Source organism: Oncorhynchus mykiss, chromosome Y (genome assembly GCF_013265735.2).
Source record: "Oncorhynchus mykiss isolate Arlee chromosome Y, USDA_OmykA_1.1, whole genome shotgun sequence".
Taxonomy (NCBI): Eukaryota; Metazoa; Chordata; class Actinopteri; order Salmoniformes; family Salmonidae; genus Oncorhynchus; species Oncorhynchus mykiss.
The window spans coordinates 827,308-845,784 of NC_048593.1; the positions used below are offsets into that span (position 1 = coordinate 827,308).

The window sequence follows — 18,477 nt, forward strand, 5'->3', positions numbered from 1 at the left end:
GGTTGTCTAGTACGTTTGGAACAGATAATAAAAGTAGCAGGTTTCTGGGCAAGGTAGAATAGATTCAATAAATAATGTACAGTCTTGGCCAAAAGTTTTAAAAATGACACAAATATTAATTTTCACAAAGTCTGCTGCCTCAGTTTGTATGATGGCAATTTGCATATACTCCAGAATGTTATGAAGAGTGATTAGATGAATTTCAATTAATTGCAAAGTCCATTTTTGCCATGCGAATGAACTGAATCCCCCCAAAATATTTCCACTGCATTTCAGCCCTGCCACAAAAAAGACCAGCTGACATCATGTCAGTGATTATCTCGTTAACACAGGTGTGAGTGTTGATGAGGACAAGGCTGGAGATCACTCTGTCATGCTGATTGAGTTTGAATAACAGACTGGAAGCTTCAAAAGGAGGGTGGTTGGAATCATTGTTCTTCCTCTGTCAACCATGGTTACCTGCAAGGAAACACATGCCGTCATCATTGCTTTGCTTTGCACAAAAAGGGCTTCACAGGCAAGGATATTGCTGCCAGTAAGATTGTACCTAAATCAACCATTTATCGGATCATCAAGAACTTCAAGGAGAGCGGTTCAATTGTTATGAAGAAGGCCTCAGGGCACCCAAGAAAGTCCAGCAAGCGCCAGGACCGTCTCCTAAAGTTGATTCAGCTGCGGGATCGGGGCACCACCAGTACAGAGCTTGATCAGAAATGGCAGCAGGCAGTAGGCGAAGACTTTTGGAGGATGGCCTGGTGTTAAGAAGGGCAGCAAAGAAGCCACTTCTCTCCAGGAAAAACATCAGGGACAGACTGATATTCTGCAAAAGGTACAGGGATTGGACTGCTGAGGATTGGGGTTAAAGTCATTTTCTCTGATGAATCTCCTTTCCGATTGTTTGGGGCAATCGGAAAAAAGCTTGTCCGGATAATACAAGGTGAGCTCTACCATCAGTCCTGTGTCATGCCAACAGTAAAGCATCCTGAGACCATTCATGTGTGGGGTTGCTTCTCAGCCAAGGGAGTGGGCTCACTCACAATTTTGCCTAAGAACACAGCCATGAATAAAATAAATAAATAAAGAATGGTACCAACACATCCTCCGAGAGCAACTTCTCCCAACCATCCAGGAACAGTTTAGTGACGAACAATGCCTTTTCCAGCATGATGGCGCACCTTGCCCTAAGCCAAAAGTGATAACTAAGTGGCTCTGGGAACAAAACATCGATATTTTGGGTCCATGGCCAGGAAACTCCCCAGACCATAATCCCATTGAGAACTTGTGGTCAATCCTCAAGAGGTGGGTGGACAAATTCTGACAAACTCCAAGCATTGATTATGCAAGAATGGGCTGCCATCAGTCAGGATGTGGACCAGATGTGAATTGACAGCATGACAGGGCGGAATGCAGAGGTCTTGAAAAAGGGTCAACACTGCAAATATTGACTGCATCAACTTCATATCATTGTCAATAAAAGCCTTTGACACTTGAAATGCTTGTAATTATACTTCACTATTCCACAGTAACATCTGACAAAAAATATCTAAAGACACTGAAGCAGAAAACTTTGTGGAAATTAATATTTGTGTCATTCAAAATGGCCTCAACTGTACAGGTGTTTAGTCTACATGACAGCTGCATCTCCACACACTGTTGTGGTCTGAGGAGAGGGGTAACTGTGTTTTGGGTTATTACAGCTGTTCACCCACCATTGAACCACAGAGCTAGTAGGTCATGTTCAATTGAAGTGTGTGTGTGTGTGTGTGTGTGTGTGTGTGTGTGTGTGTGTGTGTGTGTGTGTGTAATTACTTCAGTATTCCATAGTAACATCTGACAAAAATATCTAGACACTGAAACAGCAAACTTTGTGAAAATTAATATTTCTGTCATTCTCAAAACTTTTGGACACGACTGTACAGACAAATGTATGGTAGGATGTGAATACAGTTCAGGTAAACCTAGGCATTGAGTGACGATGAGACAGATATGGTATTGTCTCTAGAGACATCAATTTAACCAGGTGAGGTCACCGCATGTGTGGGAGGTGGGACAAGAGGGTTAGTTGAGGCATATTGAGCAGGGCTGGAGGCTCTACAGTGAAATAAGACAATAATCAATAACCAAAACAGCAATGAAGAAGGCATATTGACATTAGGGAGAGGCATGTGTAGCCGAGTGATCATAGGGTCCAATGAGTAGCTGGACGGGCAGGAGACACGGCGATTCAGACAGCTAGCGGGCCGGGGATAGCAGGCTAGCAGAAGGGCCTTAGAGGGACATCGCGACGGAAGAAGGTTGTTGTTGTAGCCCCCTCGTGCAGTTACGCCGGCAGACCAGACGTGATGGATCAGCAGGGGTCCATGTAGTAAAAGGGTCCAGGCCAATTGGCAGAATAGGTATTGTAGTCAGAGACCTGGCCGGGTGGTGCCAGAATAACAACCTATCTCTCAACGTAACCAAGACTACGGAGATTATTGTAGACTACAGGAAAAGGAGGACCGAGCACGCCCCCATTCTCATCGACGGGGCTGTAGTGGAGCAGGTTGAGAGCTGTCCACATCAACAACAAACTAGAATGGTCCAAACACACCAAGACAGTCGTGAAGAGGGCACCACAAAGCCTATTCCCCCACAGGAAACGAAAAAGATTTGGCATGGGTACAGAGATCCTCAAAAGGTTCTACAGCTGCACCATCGAGAGCATGGTTGCATCACTGCCTGGTACGGCAATTGCTCGGCCTCTGACCGCAAGGCACTACAGAGGGTAGTGCATACGGCCCAGTCCATCACTGGGGCTAAGCTGCCTGCCATCCAGGACCTCTACACCAGGCGGTGTCAGAGGAAGGCCCTAAAAATTGTCAAAGACCCCAGCCACCCCAGTCATAGACTGTTCTCTCTACTACCGCATGGCAAGCGGTACCGGAGTGCCAAGTCTAGGACAAAAAGGCTTCTCAACAGTTTTTACCCCCAAGCCATAAGACAGGTAATCAAATGGCTACCTGGACTATTTGCATTGTGTGCCCCCCCAACCCCTCTTTTTACGCTGCTGCTACTCTCTGTTGATCATATATGCATAGTCACTTTAACTATACATTCATGTACATACTACCTCAATAGGGCCGAGCAACCAGTGCTCCCGCACATTGGCTAACCGGGCTATTTGCATTGTGACCCACCCACCCCTCTTTTACGCTACTGCTACTCTCTGTTCATCATATATGCATATGTCACTTTAACCATACCTACATGTACATACTACCTCAATCAGCCTGACTAACCGGTGTCTGTATGTAGCCTTGCTACTTTTATAGCCTCGCTACTGTATAAAGCCTGTCTTTTTACTGTTGTTTATTTCTTTACCTACCTATTGTTCACGTAATACCTTTTTTGCACTATTGGTTAGAGCCTGTAAGTAAGCATTTCACTGTAAGGTCTACACCTGATGTATTCAACGCATGTGACAAATAAACTTTGATTTGATAGTATCCCAAGAAATTGACTGATGGACCACTTCAGCTAACAGTCCGGTATGCTCTAGACAGCTAGCAGACTAGCAGATGGGCATTCAGGGGTCATCGCGACGAAGGAAAAACCCCCTTGGGCAGATTACGTCGGTAGTCCAGGCGGGGCTCCGTATCGGCAATAAAAGGGGTCCAGGCCAATTGGCAAAATAGGTATTGTAGCCCAAGGAATAGCTGATTGACCTCTTCAGCTAGCCGGGAGATGGGCCTAGCATAGGCTAGCTCCAGGCTAATTGGTGCTTGCTTCGGGACAGAGACGTTAGCCAGGAGAAGCCAATCAGATAGTAGCTAGCTAGCTGCGATGATCCAGGTGAATAGGTTCAGAGCTTGCGGTAGGAATCCGGTGATATGGAGATAAAGGAGTCCGATAAGCTCTATACAGACAGAGAAGAGCTCCAACTTTATAATCATTTTGTCCCACACATTGAAATGTAGTTGCGGAGAGTCCCTGTTATCTTAGATTCAGATCATTCAGGTAAGAAAAAACATCACCCAGATAGGCCAGTTGTGTGAGAAACTCGTCATCATGCAAGCGGTCAGACAAGTGAAAATGGTCAATTTTTTAAAAAGTGTCAATACTTTGCCCCTTGATAACCAGTTGTAAAAGCGTTACATGGTCGCTGCCCATATCATTGCATAGTGCAGAAAATACACAAGAGTTCAGGGGCCTTGCTTTAACAACGTTAACTATTTTCACTGTAATGTCCAAAACGTCTTTCAAACTGTCACTAATTCCCTTGGCAGCAAGAGCCTCGGTGGATGCTGCAGTGTACCCAAGTGGCTTCGGGAGCAACTGCTTGCACTCGCTTTACCACTCCACTATGTCTCCCTGTCATGGCTTTTGCTCCATCAGTACAGATACCAACACATCTTGACCACCAAAGTCCATTTAATGTCACATAGCTGTCCAGTACTTTAAAAATATCCTCTCCTGTTGTCCAGTTTCCAGAAGAGGACGTCTTCCTTAATTGACCCCCCATAAACGTAATGGACATATACCAGGAGCTGTGCCAGGCTTGCCACGTCTGTTGACTCATCCAGCTGTTTAGCATAGAATTCACTGGCTTGTATGCGAAGCAGTAATTATTTCAAAACATATCCTGCCATGTCACTGATGCATCCGAGCTGACAAGGTAAAAATCTGTCGATCTGCCCCTGAACAAGGCAGTAACCCACTGTTCCTAGGCCTTCATTGAAATTAAGAATTTGTTCTTAAACTGACTTGCCTAGTTAAATAAAGATAAAATAAATAAAATTGTCTGTATAGTTTTTTTGGCCTTTTCCCTCAGCATTGTCCCAGCCATATCCGCAGCAGCAGGAAGAATTAAGTTCTCCATAATAGTATGGGGCTTGCCTGTCCTAGCCACTCAGTAGGTCACCATATAAGACGCTTCTAGCCCCTTCTTATTAATGGTATCTGTTGCTTTAGTACATCTTACTACTCGAAAGTAGTCTTAATTCTAGCTCAAAAACTCCCGTGGCTTATTTTCCAAATGGGCATGTTTTGTCTCTAAATGTCTGCGCATGAGTGAAGGTTTAATCAAGTTGTGAGATATATGTGCAAAAAGTACTAACACACTGTGGCTGAGGAAAGGCACTACTCCCAATATAAGTGAACCCCAAAACAATGTAGTTCTCATCATATTTATGCCTCTTCGATGGGCCAACATCTCTGTCTGTTGTTCGGTGCTTTCCGGGGTAAGGGGGCAGTAGCTTGGTGCTTTCCGGGGTAAGGGGGCAGTAACTTGGTGCTTTCCGGGGTAAGGGGGCAGTAGCTTGGTGCTTTCCGGGGTAAGGGGGCAGTAGCTCTTCGGCTGCAATCAGATTCACAACTGTCAGTGTCTATGCTAGCTGGGCTAACAACAAATGTAGAATTACTGATGCAAGCATTGGATGTGCTCGTGGAAGCAGAACAACCTGTGTCGTCGACAGGTGAAGGTGTAGTACTGCTAGTAGTAGCAGTACTACCAGTAGTGCTGGTATTTGTCTCTATGGACGTGTGCCTTACTTTTTAAAAAACATTTATACATTTTCGAGCAAACCGAATGAGCAGCAGCTACGTTTGGCTACATACGGACGTTAGTGAAATTCCCGCGAGAGAGTAACGGTTAATGGTTAACAGTTAGTAATGGTTAACGGTTAGTAAAGGTTAACAGATTGGATGTTAATTATTTGACTTTTTATTTGGTGTACCCCCGAGGGTATTGCGCATACCACTGGGGGTTTGGGAATACCTGATATAGAGTATCAAGAAGGTATAATGTTGACACTAGATCAAGCCATAGTTAGTTCAATTGACCATGAATTGTTAGACTGGACCACTTTAGAAAAGGAAGACATATTTAGCATACAGATTGGGACGTTGTGAGAAGTTGTGAGAAGTTGTGAGGCTGGGATGTTGTGAGCCTGGTGAGTTTGGGAATCGTCCCGTGCAGTCTGATTGGCTAGAAAATGAAAATAATGACAAATATGCAGTCAGTAATAAGAGGTTATCATGACACAAGCTGGTCATTTTCAGTCTTAGAAAAGCTCATGTCAAAATTCTGATTTTAAAGTTTTGACTTTATGAAGGTTGTGAGAAAGAAATTAGATTCTAACCATTCTTATGATGAACCTCGGGAAGGAGAACTTTCCCATAGTTCCCTTATTACTGTAATCCTGAAAAATAGACACTATGGCTTATAAATCTTCTTACATTATTTAAATTATCTCAATTAAATTGTTCCACTAAATAAGCCTACTCACACTAAATCACAAGTGGTCACAACTACTTACCACCAAACACTTCAAAATAACCATCCAAGATATAGCAATGATTTTGAACCCGAATTGAACTCTTAAGTGACAATTTGCAGTAAAGTGACAGTAATGCTATGGCCAACCACTTAGGCTGTCAACATCTCTAAACACAGTTTTTTTTATGACGTAAAGATTGTGATGTAATGTGTAGCTCACTTCAGTAACCACGAGCACAACCGTTCCTTGATTTTAACTGGCGGCTTTATTCTGTAGTTTTAGTCAGAATTATCACCTTCCGTGAGAACTATAAAGTAAATGAAAAATACAGTTAAGCACACTCTTACAACCTTATCTTACGAGTGACTTATTAGCTTGGTATAACTCTGAAGTGCTTACATACATAACAGTTTAACCAGCGTTATAACGGGTTCAGATTAAACACATGAATAAAGGAAAAATACCTCATTGGCTGCTTATTACAGAAGGGAGGAAATCAAACTTCACACTTATTATTCCTGGCATGAATTCACACTTCATCCTAACATACACTCTTCAACCTTTATGAACTACACCCGATGACATGAAAACTCAGCTAACGCAGCGCAGGATTGCCTTCCCTCCAAAAGTGTGTTGCTACAATAAGGATCCCCGTTACAACAGTATTAGCTATGTAGTTCCGCTTGTATTATCGTTTCCCCCGCACAGCGGACAGGTAAACAATTCAAACAAAAGACAACGACATAACCTATAAGTCTAACTGTCAGTTACATAATGTAATCATGACACACACCCACCCTGACAGACAACCAATCACCAGACCAGAGCGATATAAGCCTATTTTCATTTTGTTTTTTACAAAAACTATATTTTGTTATTTGTTTCATTAGTCCATTGCAAAATGCATCATACAGGTCAGTTCTGTGTTTTGAAAGTTAAACATCTTGAAAACTCGATTGCTGATGTGCAAAACATTTTGGGACTATATCAACAGTGGACTAATGAAACAGATACCAAAAGATAGTTTTGGGGTGTAGTTTTCCTTTAACCAATTAACCCACTTCTATGCTTGAAATACAATATATCTCATCAAAATAATACAAACCACACTGTAACAATGTGTATAACTGCACAGATACTGTCAATGATACTGTACATATTGAATTTGTGTTTTCTGATAGTCCAAGATACAGTCTGGGAATGTCCACAAAATGGCACCCTATTCCCTACATTATGTACTACTTTTGACCCGGGTCGATTGGGCTTTGGTCAAAAGTAGTGCACATTATGGGGAATAGTGTGCCATTTGGGATGCATTCTAGAACTATGTAAAAATCACTTCAGACCTCTTCCCCTACAGGCTATTTACTAGTGGGGTACCTGTAAAGAGTAGGCTATCTATGTGAATAGGCACTTAAAAAAAAAAAACATCGACCATTCAGTCTACCAGGATATCTTTGTAGGTCTATCTTGTGTTTTGAGGTAGGCTAATAGCCTAAGCTTCTCACAAGTATATTCCTATAGTTTGTCCACACAATCAATTTAGCCCCGATATTAAATCGTTTTTTCCAAGTGGAAATTAAGAAATGTCTATAGAAATTCTGGGACAACTGCAATTAGAAAGAAACATGTATTCATTAGAAAAAAATCTAGGCACCTAATTGGGTACCTATTAGGGCTCCTGAGTGGCACAGCGGTCTAAGGCAAGCGGTCTCAGTGCGAGGCGTCACTACAGACACCCTGGTTCAAATCCAGGCTGTGTCATAATTGTGAGGTCATATGGGGGACACCTGGTGCATTCAAAACAACTGGGAACTTGGAAATGTCAGTGCATTCAAGAAAACTGTGAAAAAACAAGCCCTGACTTTCCTACCTGAAGAGGTCATGATTTGACCCCATATATTTTTTTAAGAGGTCCCAGTTGTTTTGAAAGCACAAACTTTGCCTGAATTTGGAATTTTAGTAGATACTGTGCTGTGTGCAGTTCCCCCCCGCCCCCTTAGACATTTGAGTCTAAAATAGCCTACATGTAGAAAACGAACACTGGAACAACTGTTGAGTGGTTGTTAATCATCATTGTGCATCCCTCCACATAAGCATGGCATTTGATGCAGTTTATGATTGTTTCTATGAAAAGTATATTGGGCTCCTCCTGGTGGTCTCCTGTGTGTATTTTGTCCTTGCTATCTGGGATCCTTGGAACGTCGGTCCGCCCCCACCCCCTCAAGATAACCAGTAGACCTAAGCAATATAACATGATTATAACAGCTGAATGGTGGCCAATTGAATGGCAACATTACAGAGTAAACACATTTAAAGAGTTTCAAATGAGGACTCTTATTTTGACGTTTTTACAAACATTAGTTTTGCCCCAGGAAGTGCTTGGCCGTGTTCTCGCGTATTTACAAATATGAACGGGAACAGATTATTGTTTTGGAAGGCAGCTGACTAGCAACAGAAGCGTGCTGTTTTTCGACAATTGACCCGACATGACTGCTGCCAGACCGCTTGAGATGGAGCGGCCAAGGCACCGTCCGTTTCTGATCGGTGTTAGCGGAGGAACTGCCAGTGGCAAGGTAGGTAACGTTAACTAGCTACATAATAATAGCTATCTAGCTAGCTGTCTGGGTAGCTAGCTAGGTCGATTCAACAATCAGTAAAGTAGCTAGCTAGCGTTAGCTAGTTTTCGTTTTTCCTATGAACTGAAAGCAAAACACTGAAAGCAGACACATCAGGATGTCACTTGACACCAAGCCATCTATTAAATTATTGTCTTGTTTTCTGTCTGACAATTTTGAAATGTGCCAGCTACTTCACTCTGCTATGGCTATGCCCCAACTTTATCAACAAACTGAAATTATGTTTCTTATTTTTAGTCAACAGTATGTGCAAAAATCATGGAGTTGCTGGGCCAGAATAAGGTGGACCATCGTCAGAGGCAAGTGGCCATCATCAGCCAAGACAGCTTCTACAAAGTCTTGACACCTGACCAGAAGGCCAGGGCACTCAAGGGCCAGTACAATTTTGACCACCCAGGTACTACAGGCCTGTAGTATGGATATTGTAATAACATAAGTATAATTGTTGTAATTAACATACACTCTCAGGCACTTATCACTCACTAGATTACATTCATTCAATTAATTCATGCATTTACATCAAGCAATGGCAAATGTTCTTCTAACTAATAGCTACAATGTGAAAACTGTAGGTTAACTTAAGTAATCATTATTATAAACATAAAATAAATGCATATCTGGGTGGAAAAAGTGAATAACGTTGAAATGTTTATTACAGATGCTTTCGACAACGAGTTGATGTACCAAACCCTGAAGCATATTGTGGAGGGGACAGTGGTGGAGGTGCCGACATATGACTTTGTCACGCATTCGAGGTGAGGTAAACATTCCATACGGAAACATACCATTTCAGTTGGAAATGCCCTTTTTGAATTCAGACAGACCGGGTAAAAAGGCCCACCCTACACATTCCAGACCTCAGATTGTTGACTCTTGAACTAAGACATGACCTTTGACCTAAGATGTCTCTAACCCAGCTCATCTGCAAACACACCGAACAAAAATATAAATGCAACATGTAAAGTGTTGGTCCCATGTTTCATGAGCAGAAAAAATGAATTTAAAAAATGAATACGCACATCAAGCTTATTTTTCTAAAATGTTGTGCACAAATTGGTTTTACATCCCTGTTAGTGAGCATTTATCCTTTGTCAAGATAAAGAATCCACTTGACAGGTGTGGCATATCAAGAAGCTGATTAATCAGCATGATCATTACACAAGGGCACTCTAAAATGTGCAGTTTTGTCACACAACAAAATGCCACAGATGTCTCAAGTTGAGGGAGCATGCAATTGGCATGCTGAATGCAGGAATGTCCACCAGAGCTGTTTTTTTGTATTTATTTAACCTTTATTTAGCTAGGCAAGTCAGTTAAGAACAAATTCTTATTTACAATGACAGCCTACCAAAAGGCAAAATACCTCCTGCTGTAACAGGGGCTGGGATTAAAAATAAATAAATAACATATAAATATAGGACAAAACACACATCACAACAAGAGAGACAACACAACATTACAGAGAGAGAGACCTAAGAGAGAGAAAGACCTAAGATGACAACATAGCAAGGCAGCAACACATGAGAACAACAAGGCTTTACGGCAAAAGCACACCATGTGATTATCTGAGGACAGCGCCCCGCATACAAAACCATGAAAAACATACTTCCACCAGGCATCTGTGACACAGCGATATAATAAATGCCTTACCTTTGATGATATTCTTCTGTTGGCACTCCCAGTTACATCACAAATGGTCCTTTTTGTTCGATAATGTCCTTATATCCATAAAAACTCAGTTTAGCTGGCTCGCTTCAGTCAATAATCCACCCAGTTTCCCTCCATCAAAATGCATACAAAATGAATCCCAAACATTACTAATAAACTTTTCCAAACAAGTCAAACAACGTTTATAATCAAACCTTAGGGAATAGTGTGCTAAACACTGAAAACAGACACATCAGGATGTCACTTGACACCAAGCCATCTATTAAATTATTGTCTTGTTTTCTGTCTGTCTGACAATTTTGAAATGTGCCAGTTACTTCACTCTGCTATGGCTATGCCCCAACCTTATCAACAAACTGAAATTATGTTTCTTATTTTTAGTCAACAGTATGTGCAAAAATCATGGAGTTGCTGGGCCAGAACATTTACGTACCCTAATACGTAAATAAACAATCAAATTTAAGATGGAGAATCGTTATTGTCTTTAACCTCTAGTGACACCCCATCCCGTGGACCGTTGTCATCATCTGATACTAATTAGCATAACGCAACGGACATAAATCTTCCTAGAAAATATTCCTATTCATGAAAATCACAAGTGAAATATATTGGAACACAGTTTAGCCTTTTGTTAATCACCCTGTTATCTCAGATTTTCAAAATATGCTTTACAGCCAACGCTAGACAAGCATTTGTGTAAGTTTATCGATAGCCTAGCATAGCATTATGCCTTGCTAGCAGCAGGCAACCTTGTCACGAAAATCAGAAAAGCAATCAAATTAAATTGTTTACCTTTGATGAACTTCGGATGTTTTCACTCACGAGACTCCCAGGTAGATAGCCAAAGTTCATTTTTTCCCAAAATATTATTTTTGTAGGCGAAATAGCTCTGTTTGTTCTTCACGTTTGGCTGAGAAATCGACTGGAAATTGCGGTCACGACAACGCCGAAAAATATTCCAAATTAGCTCCATAATATCAACAGAAACATAGCAAACGTTGTTTATAATCAATCCTCAAGGTGTTTTTCAAATATCTATTAGATAATATATCAACCGGGACAATTGGTTTCTCAGTAGAAGCGATTGGAATAATGGCTACCTCTGTATTTTACGGGAGAATTTCTCTGGGAGCATCAGGTGACCACTTGCGCAATAAAGCCGCCTACGGGTATTCTTCAACGTAAAACTACGTCACAATGCTGTAGACACCTTGGGGAATACGTAGAAAGCGTAATCTGGTTGATAGGGCATTCACAGCTCAATAGGGACGCATCGGAACGCAGGGCTTTCAAAAGATGAGTCACTTCGGGATTGGATTTTTCTCAGGCTTTCGCCTGTAACATCAGTTCTGTTATACCCACAGACAATATTTTTACAGTTTTGGAAACTTTAGAGTGTTTTTTATCCTAAGCTGTCAATTATATGCATATTCTAGCATCTTGTCCTGACAAAATATCCCGTTTAATTTGGGAACGTTATTTTTCCAAAAATGAAAATACTGCCCCCTAGTACCAACAGGTTAACGGAGAAAAATACAGAAGAACGCGCTCTCATTCACGCGCTTGGAAACACTACAGCCAAAATGGGAGCCACCTAGAAAAACTGCAATTTCTGGCTCAGAGCTTCCTACTGCCTGAGCTGTTGTTGATGTAAATTGAGAAGAGCGTAGTGCTTAAGATTGAGCCTTGGAGTACTCCCCAAGGCAGATCCCCTGACTTTATACTTCCTACCTTCTTTGAGGTAGTTAGCAAACCAGGCCAAAGACCCCTCAGAGACACCATTACTCCTTAGCCGGCCCACAATAATGGAATGGTCTACTGTATCAAAAGCTTTGGCCAAGTCAATAAAAATAGCAACACAACATTGCTTATAATCAAGGGCAATGATGACATCGTTGAAGATCTTTAAGGTTTCAGTGACACATCCATACCTGAGCGGAAACCAGATTGCATACCAGAGAGAATACTGTAGACATCAAGAAAGCCAGTCAGTGGATTATTTACAAGTTTTTCAAACACTTTTGATAAACAGGGCAAAATAGAAATAGGCCTAAAACAGTTAGGATCAACTTGATCTCCCCTTTTAAATAAAGGACGAACTGTGGCTGCCTTCCAAGCAATGGGAACCTCCCCAGAAAGGAGAGAGGTTAAAAAGATCGGAGATAGGCTTGGCGATGATAGGGGCTGCAACCTTAAAGAAGAAAGGGTCTAAACCCTCTGACCCAGATGTTTTTTTGGGGTCAAGTTTCAGGAGCTCCTCTAGCACTTCGGACTCAGTGACTGCCTGCAGGGAGAAACTTTGTAGCGGGGCAGGGGAAAAATAGGGAGAAGCGTCGGGGATAGTCGCATTAGAAGGGGTGGGAGATGAGGAAATTTTGGGCGGGCAAGGATGCATGGCTGAGTCAAATAGGAATCCTGTCTTAATGAAGTGGTGATTGAAGAGCTCAGCCATTTGCTTCTTGTCGGTAACAACCACATCATCAACTTTAAGGGACATGGGCAGCTGTGAGGAGGAGGGTCTATTCTCCAGGTCTTTAACTGTTTTCCAGAACTCCTTGGGGTTAGACCCACAGAGAGAGAACTGCTTCTTAAAGTAACTAACTTTGGCCTTCCAGATAGCCCGAGTACACTTATTTCTCATTTGCTTGAACAAGAGCCAGTCAGCCTGAGTATGCGTGTGCCAAGCCTTTCGCCAAATGTAATTGTTGAGGTGGAGTAACTCTGCAAGATCACGGTCGAACCAGGGGCTGAACCTGTTTTTAATTCTCATTTTCTTTATGGGGGCGTGTTTAACAATATCACTCAAAATATCAATAAAGAATGTCCAAGCGTCTTCGACAAGCTGATTCTATACCATTTTACAGAGGTCAGTTCATGAAGGAATGCTTGCTCATTAAAGTTTTTTATCAAGCGTCTATGACAAATCAGGACAGGTCGTTTCACTGAGCAGCCATTACGAACACAGCCTGTAAAACAGTGATCACTAAGGTCATTACAGAAAACACCACACTGATACCTATATCAGGATTATTTGTTAGGATAACAGCAAGAAGAGTAGCCTTTCCTGGGTGTTTGGAGTCATACCTTGTGGGATGGTGCGGTAATAATCTGAGAAAGATTTAGGGAGTCCCATTGCTTTAGGACTTGGGCAGGTGGTTTAAGCAAGTCCCAGTTTAGTTTACCTAGCAGGACAAATTCAGACTTGGTGTAAGGGGCCAGGAAAGAGTTTAGGGCAGGTAGGGTACAGGCCGGTGCTGATGGAGGACGACAGCACCCAGCAGCAGTCAACAAAGAGCTATTTGAAAGTTTAATGCTTAAAACCAGCTAATCAAATGGTTTGGGGACAGACTAGGTGGAGACAACCGAGCACTGAAGGTGATCCTTGGTAAAGATTGACACTCCACCACCTTTGGAAGATCTGTCTTGCATCTCAGTAATGAGCAACACATCTGGATTGGAGCTGTGGACCTACACTTTCAATTGATCCATTTTAGATAATAAGCTTCTAGTGTTAACATGCAGAAAACCCAGGCTTTTACGGGAGCAGAAATCAGTGAGGCAGATATCAGAGCACAAGTCAGAATTGGGGCTAGCAGCTATAGATGGGCCAGGGTGTACATGCACATTTCCAGATATCATCAACAGTAATACAATACATCTGTTCCCAGAATTGAATGTTAATTTCTCTACCATAAGCTGCCTCCAACATTGTTTTAGAGAATTTGGTAGTATGTCCATCCAGCCTAACCCTAACAAATGCAGACCACGTGTATGGTGTCGTGTGGGCGAGCGGTTTACTATTGTCAACGTTGTGAATAGAATGCCCCATGGTGGGGGTGGGGTTATGCTATGGGCAGCCATAAGCTACGGACAACGAACACAATTGCATTTTATCGACTGCAATTTGAATGCACAGAGATACCGTGACGAGATCCTGAGGCCCATTGTTGAGCCCACTGCCGCAATCACCTCACGTTTCAGTATGATAATGCATGGCCCCATGTTGCAAGGAACTGTACACAGTTCATGGAAACTGAAAATGTCCCAGTTCTTCCATTCTTCTTATACTCTTCAGACACCAGTCACCCATTGAGCATGTTTGGGATGCTCTGGACCGATAACATGTTCCAGTTCCCGCCAATATCCAGCAACTTCACACTTCTTGAGGTGTATGGTGGTCACACCTACCTTTTAATTGAAGGTATATGTGACCAATGGCTGAATATCTGTATTCCCAGTCATGTGAAATCCATATATTAGGGCCTAATGAATTTAGCAAATTTTTGCATGTTGCGTTTATATTTTTGTTCAGTAAACATACCAATCATGAAAGTTTGTCTGTGTATAGATTGTGTCTTTGTGTGTACTAAATGTGTTTAGTTTATGTGTGTGTTCCAGGCTGCAGGACAGGATAACAGTGTACCCGGCTGACGTGGTGCTGTTTGAAGGGATCCTGGTTTTCTACTCTCAGGAAGTGAGGGATATGTTTCACATGAAGCTCTTTGTGGACACAGACTCTGATGTCAGACTGTCTCGCAGAGGTACTACTGACACACAAATTAAGAGGATGTACCATCTATAGATTGTCATATGCACTTCCATACCCATACTTCACTCTAGCGTCTTGGATATACATATTTGTCACGTCTTGGTCCTGATCTGCTTGTTGTGGACTTTACCTGCAGTTCTGCGGGATATGAAGAGAGGCAGAGACCTGGAGCAGATCCTCACCCAGTACACCACGTTCGTTAAGCCAGCCTTCGAGGAGTTCTGCCTGCCTGTAAATGTCCAGCGCTGCCACACTTACAATATACAAACAGATAATGGACACTAATTCATTATTAATAGGCCCAATTATGGACACAATATGACACATAACACATATTCAGTCAGCTGATTTACGTCAGTGAGACGTTTAAATGTGACTCAATTACAAGTGTGCGCAAAGCTGTCAAGGCAAAGGTTGGCTACTTTGAAGAATCTAAAATATATCATATATTTGGATTTGTTTAACGTTTTTGGTTACTACATGATTGATTCCATAGTTTTAATGTCTTCACTATTATTCTACAATGTAAAAAATAAAGAAAAACCCTTGAATGAGTAGGTGTGTCCAAACTTTTGACTGGTACTGTATGTATATATATATATATATGTATATTCTGCTCAAAATCCAGTCTTTTCAGAGCATTAGCTACCAAAATGAGATTGATAATGTTTGTTTTTTTCCAGACCAAGAAATATGCAGATGTCATTATTCCTCGAGGAGTTGACAACATGGGTAATAATAACGCTCATGTATCATGAAGAATCTCCATCCCTCTCTTCTTTTCCTTCCCACTCATATTAATCTGCCTTTCTTTCTCTCCGCAGTGGCCATCAACCTCATTGTGCAGCACATCCAGGACATCTTGAATGGGGACCTCTGTAAGTGGCACCGTGGAGGAGCGGTCAACGGGCACAGCCGGGGCTTCAAGCGGGCCGCCTCGGAGCAGGGGGACCTGGCCAACTTCCCCCCAGGGAAGAGGGTCCTACTAGAGCCCAGCAGTCGCCCCCACTGAGACAAAAATCAGTGTTTACTGTCTGTCAGTCTGTCTACTATATATGTGTGTGTGTGTTTTGTAGTATGTATTTAGAATTGAGGGTTGATGCTTTTACTGACTAGGTTTGGGATGGGGAGAGCTGGGGGGGGGGACTAGCTCCTGTAACTCACCTGCAGACTGCAGAGCATCCAATCGGATAGGGAAGCCTTGAGAATACATCCAAGATAATTCATTAATATATCACTGATTTTTTTTAATTACTCGTCTTCCATGTGTACATTTTTAGCCTGCAGTGGTTTGACTACCTCCGGCTGACATAGGAGTGAGATGGTGGAAAAAAAGCTTTTTTTTTTTTTTTTAAATGTCTGTTTTGATTTTGGCTTTGTTTGCTGCTTAAAATGTGTTATATTGTATCTGAACATGTGGAAATCAGATAAGTACAATATTTATCACCTTCTAATGTGTAGGCTGTTTGGATTGTGAAATATTTGCTGGATCATCCCTTGATGCCATGGTAAATTCATGCCTTGTGAGTTTATTTTTTTAAAGCATTTTCCTAATGACCATGATATTTAAGAAATAAAATACGTTCACTATCAGAGGCTTGTGGTTATTTCTTACCCTAATGTGCGAGCACAACAAGCCTCCCATTGACATCAATGCATGATAATGTAAAAGAGTGCAGATCTTGTTGGGATTTGGCCCATAACGAGGAAGTAAGTAGCATAGTATGACAAACCTCTTCCATTCAGCAGACGGTGATGTATAGAAACAGAGCAGTTTTATTGGAGTTGGAAAGCACAGTGTGATGAGTTGGATGACACCATTATTCCAAAGGAATAATGAATAACTACAGCACACAATGGACTGACAAACCCAGACACACACCCCCCCTTTACTGGGACACAGGCCTGGTTGCCTGACAGTTCTCTTACTCAAACATGGCACATGATGATTGAATATGTCAGACATAGATCACAGCATCTTTAGTACTTCTCTTTTTGTGGGTTTAGTTTTTTGCTTTGCTTTTTTGAGTGCACATTTGTATGGCACTTCTCTTAATAGACAATCCTTTTTAAGAACAAAAGGAGCACTGTATATAATAAATCATAACCATATATGATTCATAATATTAATAATAATACACTCTTGTTACAAGTCTAGTCCCTTTGTGGTCCTCCACCTCGCCTAACCCCTTAAATGACCATTTCCAAAACCACATTCCTGCCCAGTCGAGTCTGCATTGTGACAGAGTTCATGGCAGAATATAGTCCAGAATACTGAGGATTCCAAGGATACAAGGAAGTTAAGTCAGGAGAGGGAGCAGTAGGGACTGACCCCAGGATGGCCCACACTCTGTAGGGTGAGGGAGGAGGAGGAGCTTTCACCTCACACACTCGCTGACACACACATTTATACATTCAAATGGGAGAGGACAGGGAGCAGTCTCTTCCGTTGTTCAACATCTCCACCTCCTCTCCTTATATGAAGTTCTCCTCTTCTCCTTGGCACCAGTCTTTCTCCTACCGTTGGTTAGGAATTTGTCTCCTGCCAACTGCAGTTCTGGGTGGAGAGAATCCAATGTAACCCCAATCATAATCTCCCCATAATCTCCCAGTGTATCAGAGCAGCACAGAGTCACTGTAAACCATGGCAGTCTTTTCCCCCCTACTAGCCTACTGTATATCCTCTGGTCTGGTCCAGCCCTAGTCAGTCTTTCTTCCCCTGTTAGTGAGGTCCAGTTGATTGTGTCCATCTGTAGCACAGTGGAGGTCCCTCGGCAAGCCCTGGCTGTGGTCTCGGGGGCCACACCGCTAACCTCCCCCTTCCTAAGTCTTCTCCTCGCGCTCCGTCCGCCGCCGTGTGATGTTACGAGGCTTGATCTTCAGTGAGAGTTCCCACAACGCCTCCTCGGCCAGATGGTCGCTGAAGTCGTTGAAGAAGCAGACTATGTCGTCGTTGCGCTTCAGCTCGTAATGCCTGGGGTGGGTGGGAAAGACAGAACGAGTTGATCAAAGAGATGCCTATGTGTTTCCATGATAGACTGACTAGGTGAAAGCTATGATCCCATATTAATGTCACTTGTTAACTCCACATCAGTCGGTGTAGATGAAGGGGAGGTGACAGGTTAAAGAAGGATTTTAAAGCCTCGAGACAATGGAGACATGGATTGAGTATGTGTGCTATTCAGGTGTGTGCCATGGATGTGTACCATTCCTACGCTGCTGGGTTTTTCACGCTCAACAGTTTCTCGTGTATCAAGAATGGTCCACCACCCAAAGGACATCCAGCCAACTTGACACAACTGTGGGAAGCATTAGAGTCAACATGGGCCAGCATCCCTGTGGAATGCTTTTGACACCTTGTCGA

The 18,477-nt window shown here is 42.4% G+C and overlaps 2 protein-coding genes across 5 annotated transcripts in view; one reads left to right on the forward strand and one right to left on the reverse strand.

Moving 5' to 3' along the window:
- Nucleotides 1-8,520: 8,520 nt before the first annotated feature.
- LOC110509503 (uridine-cytidine kinase 1) lies at nt 8,521-16,706 on the forward strand. The gene is made up of 7 exons (XM_021590403.2): nt 8,521-8,833; nt 9,134-9,293; nt 9,555-9,651; nt 14,963-15,105; nt 15,250-15,344; nt 15,797-15,845; nt 15,938-16,706. The coding sequence occupies exons 1-7, from the start codon at nt 8,747-8,749 to the stop codon at nt 16,123-16,125; spliced, it is 819 nt and encodes a 272-aa protein (XP_021446078.1). The 5' UTR covers nt 8,521-8,746; the 3' UTR covers nt 16,126-16,706.
- The window catches only part of LOC110509502 (rap guanine nucleotide exchange factor 1), a 94,239-nt gene continuing 92,202 nt past the window's right edge, over nt 16,441-18,477 (reverse strand). For all 4 annotated transcript variants that reach the window (XM_021590399.2, XM_021590401.2, XM_021590400.2 and 1 more), the window contains one exon: nt 16,441-18,087. In XM_021590399.2, the coding sequence (XP_021446074.2) occupies nt 17,937-18,087 (151 nt within the window). In that variant the 3' untranslated portion in view covers nt 16,441-17,936. The remainder of the gene's footprint in view (nt 18,088-18,477) is intronic.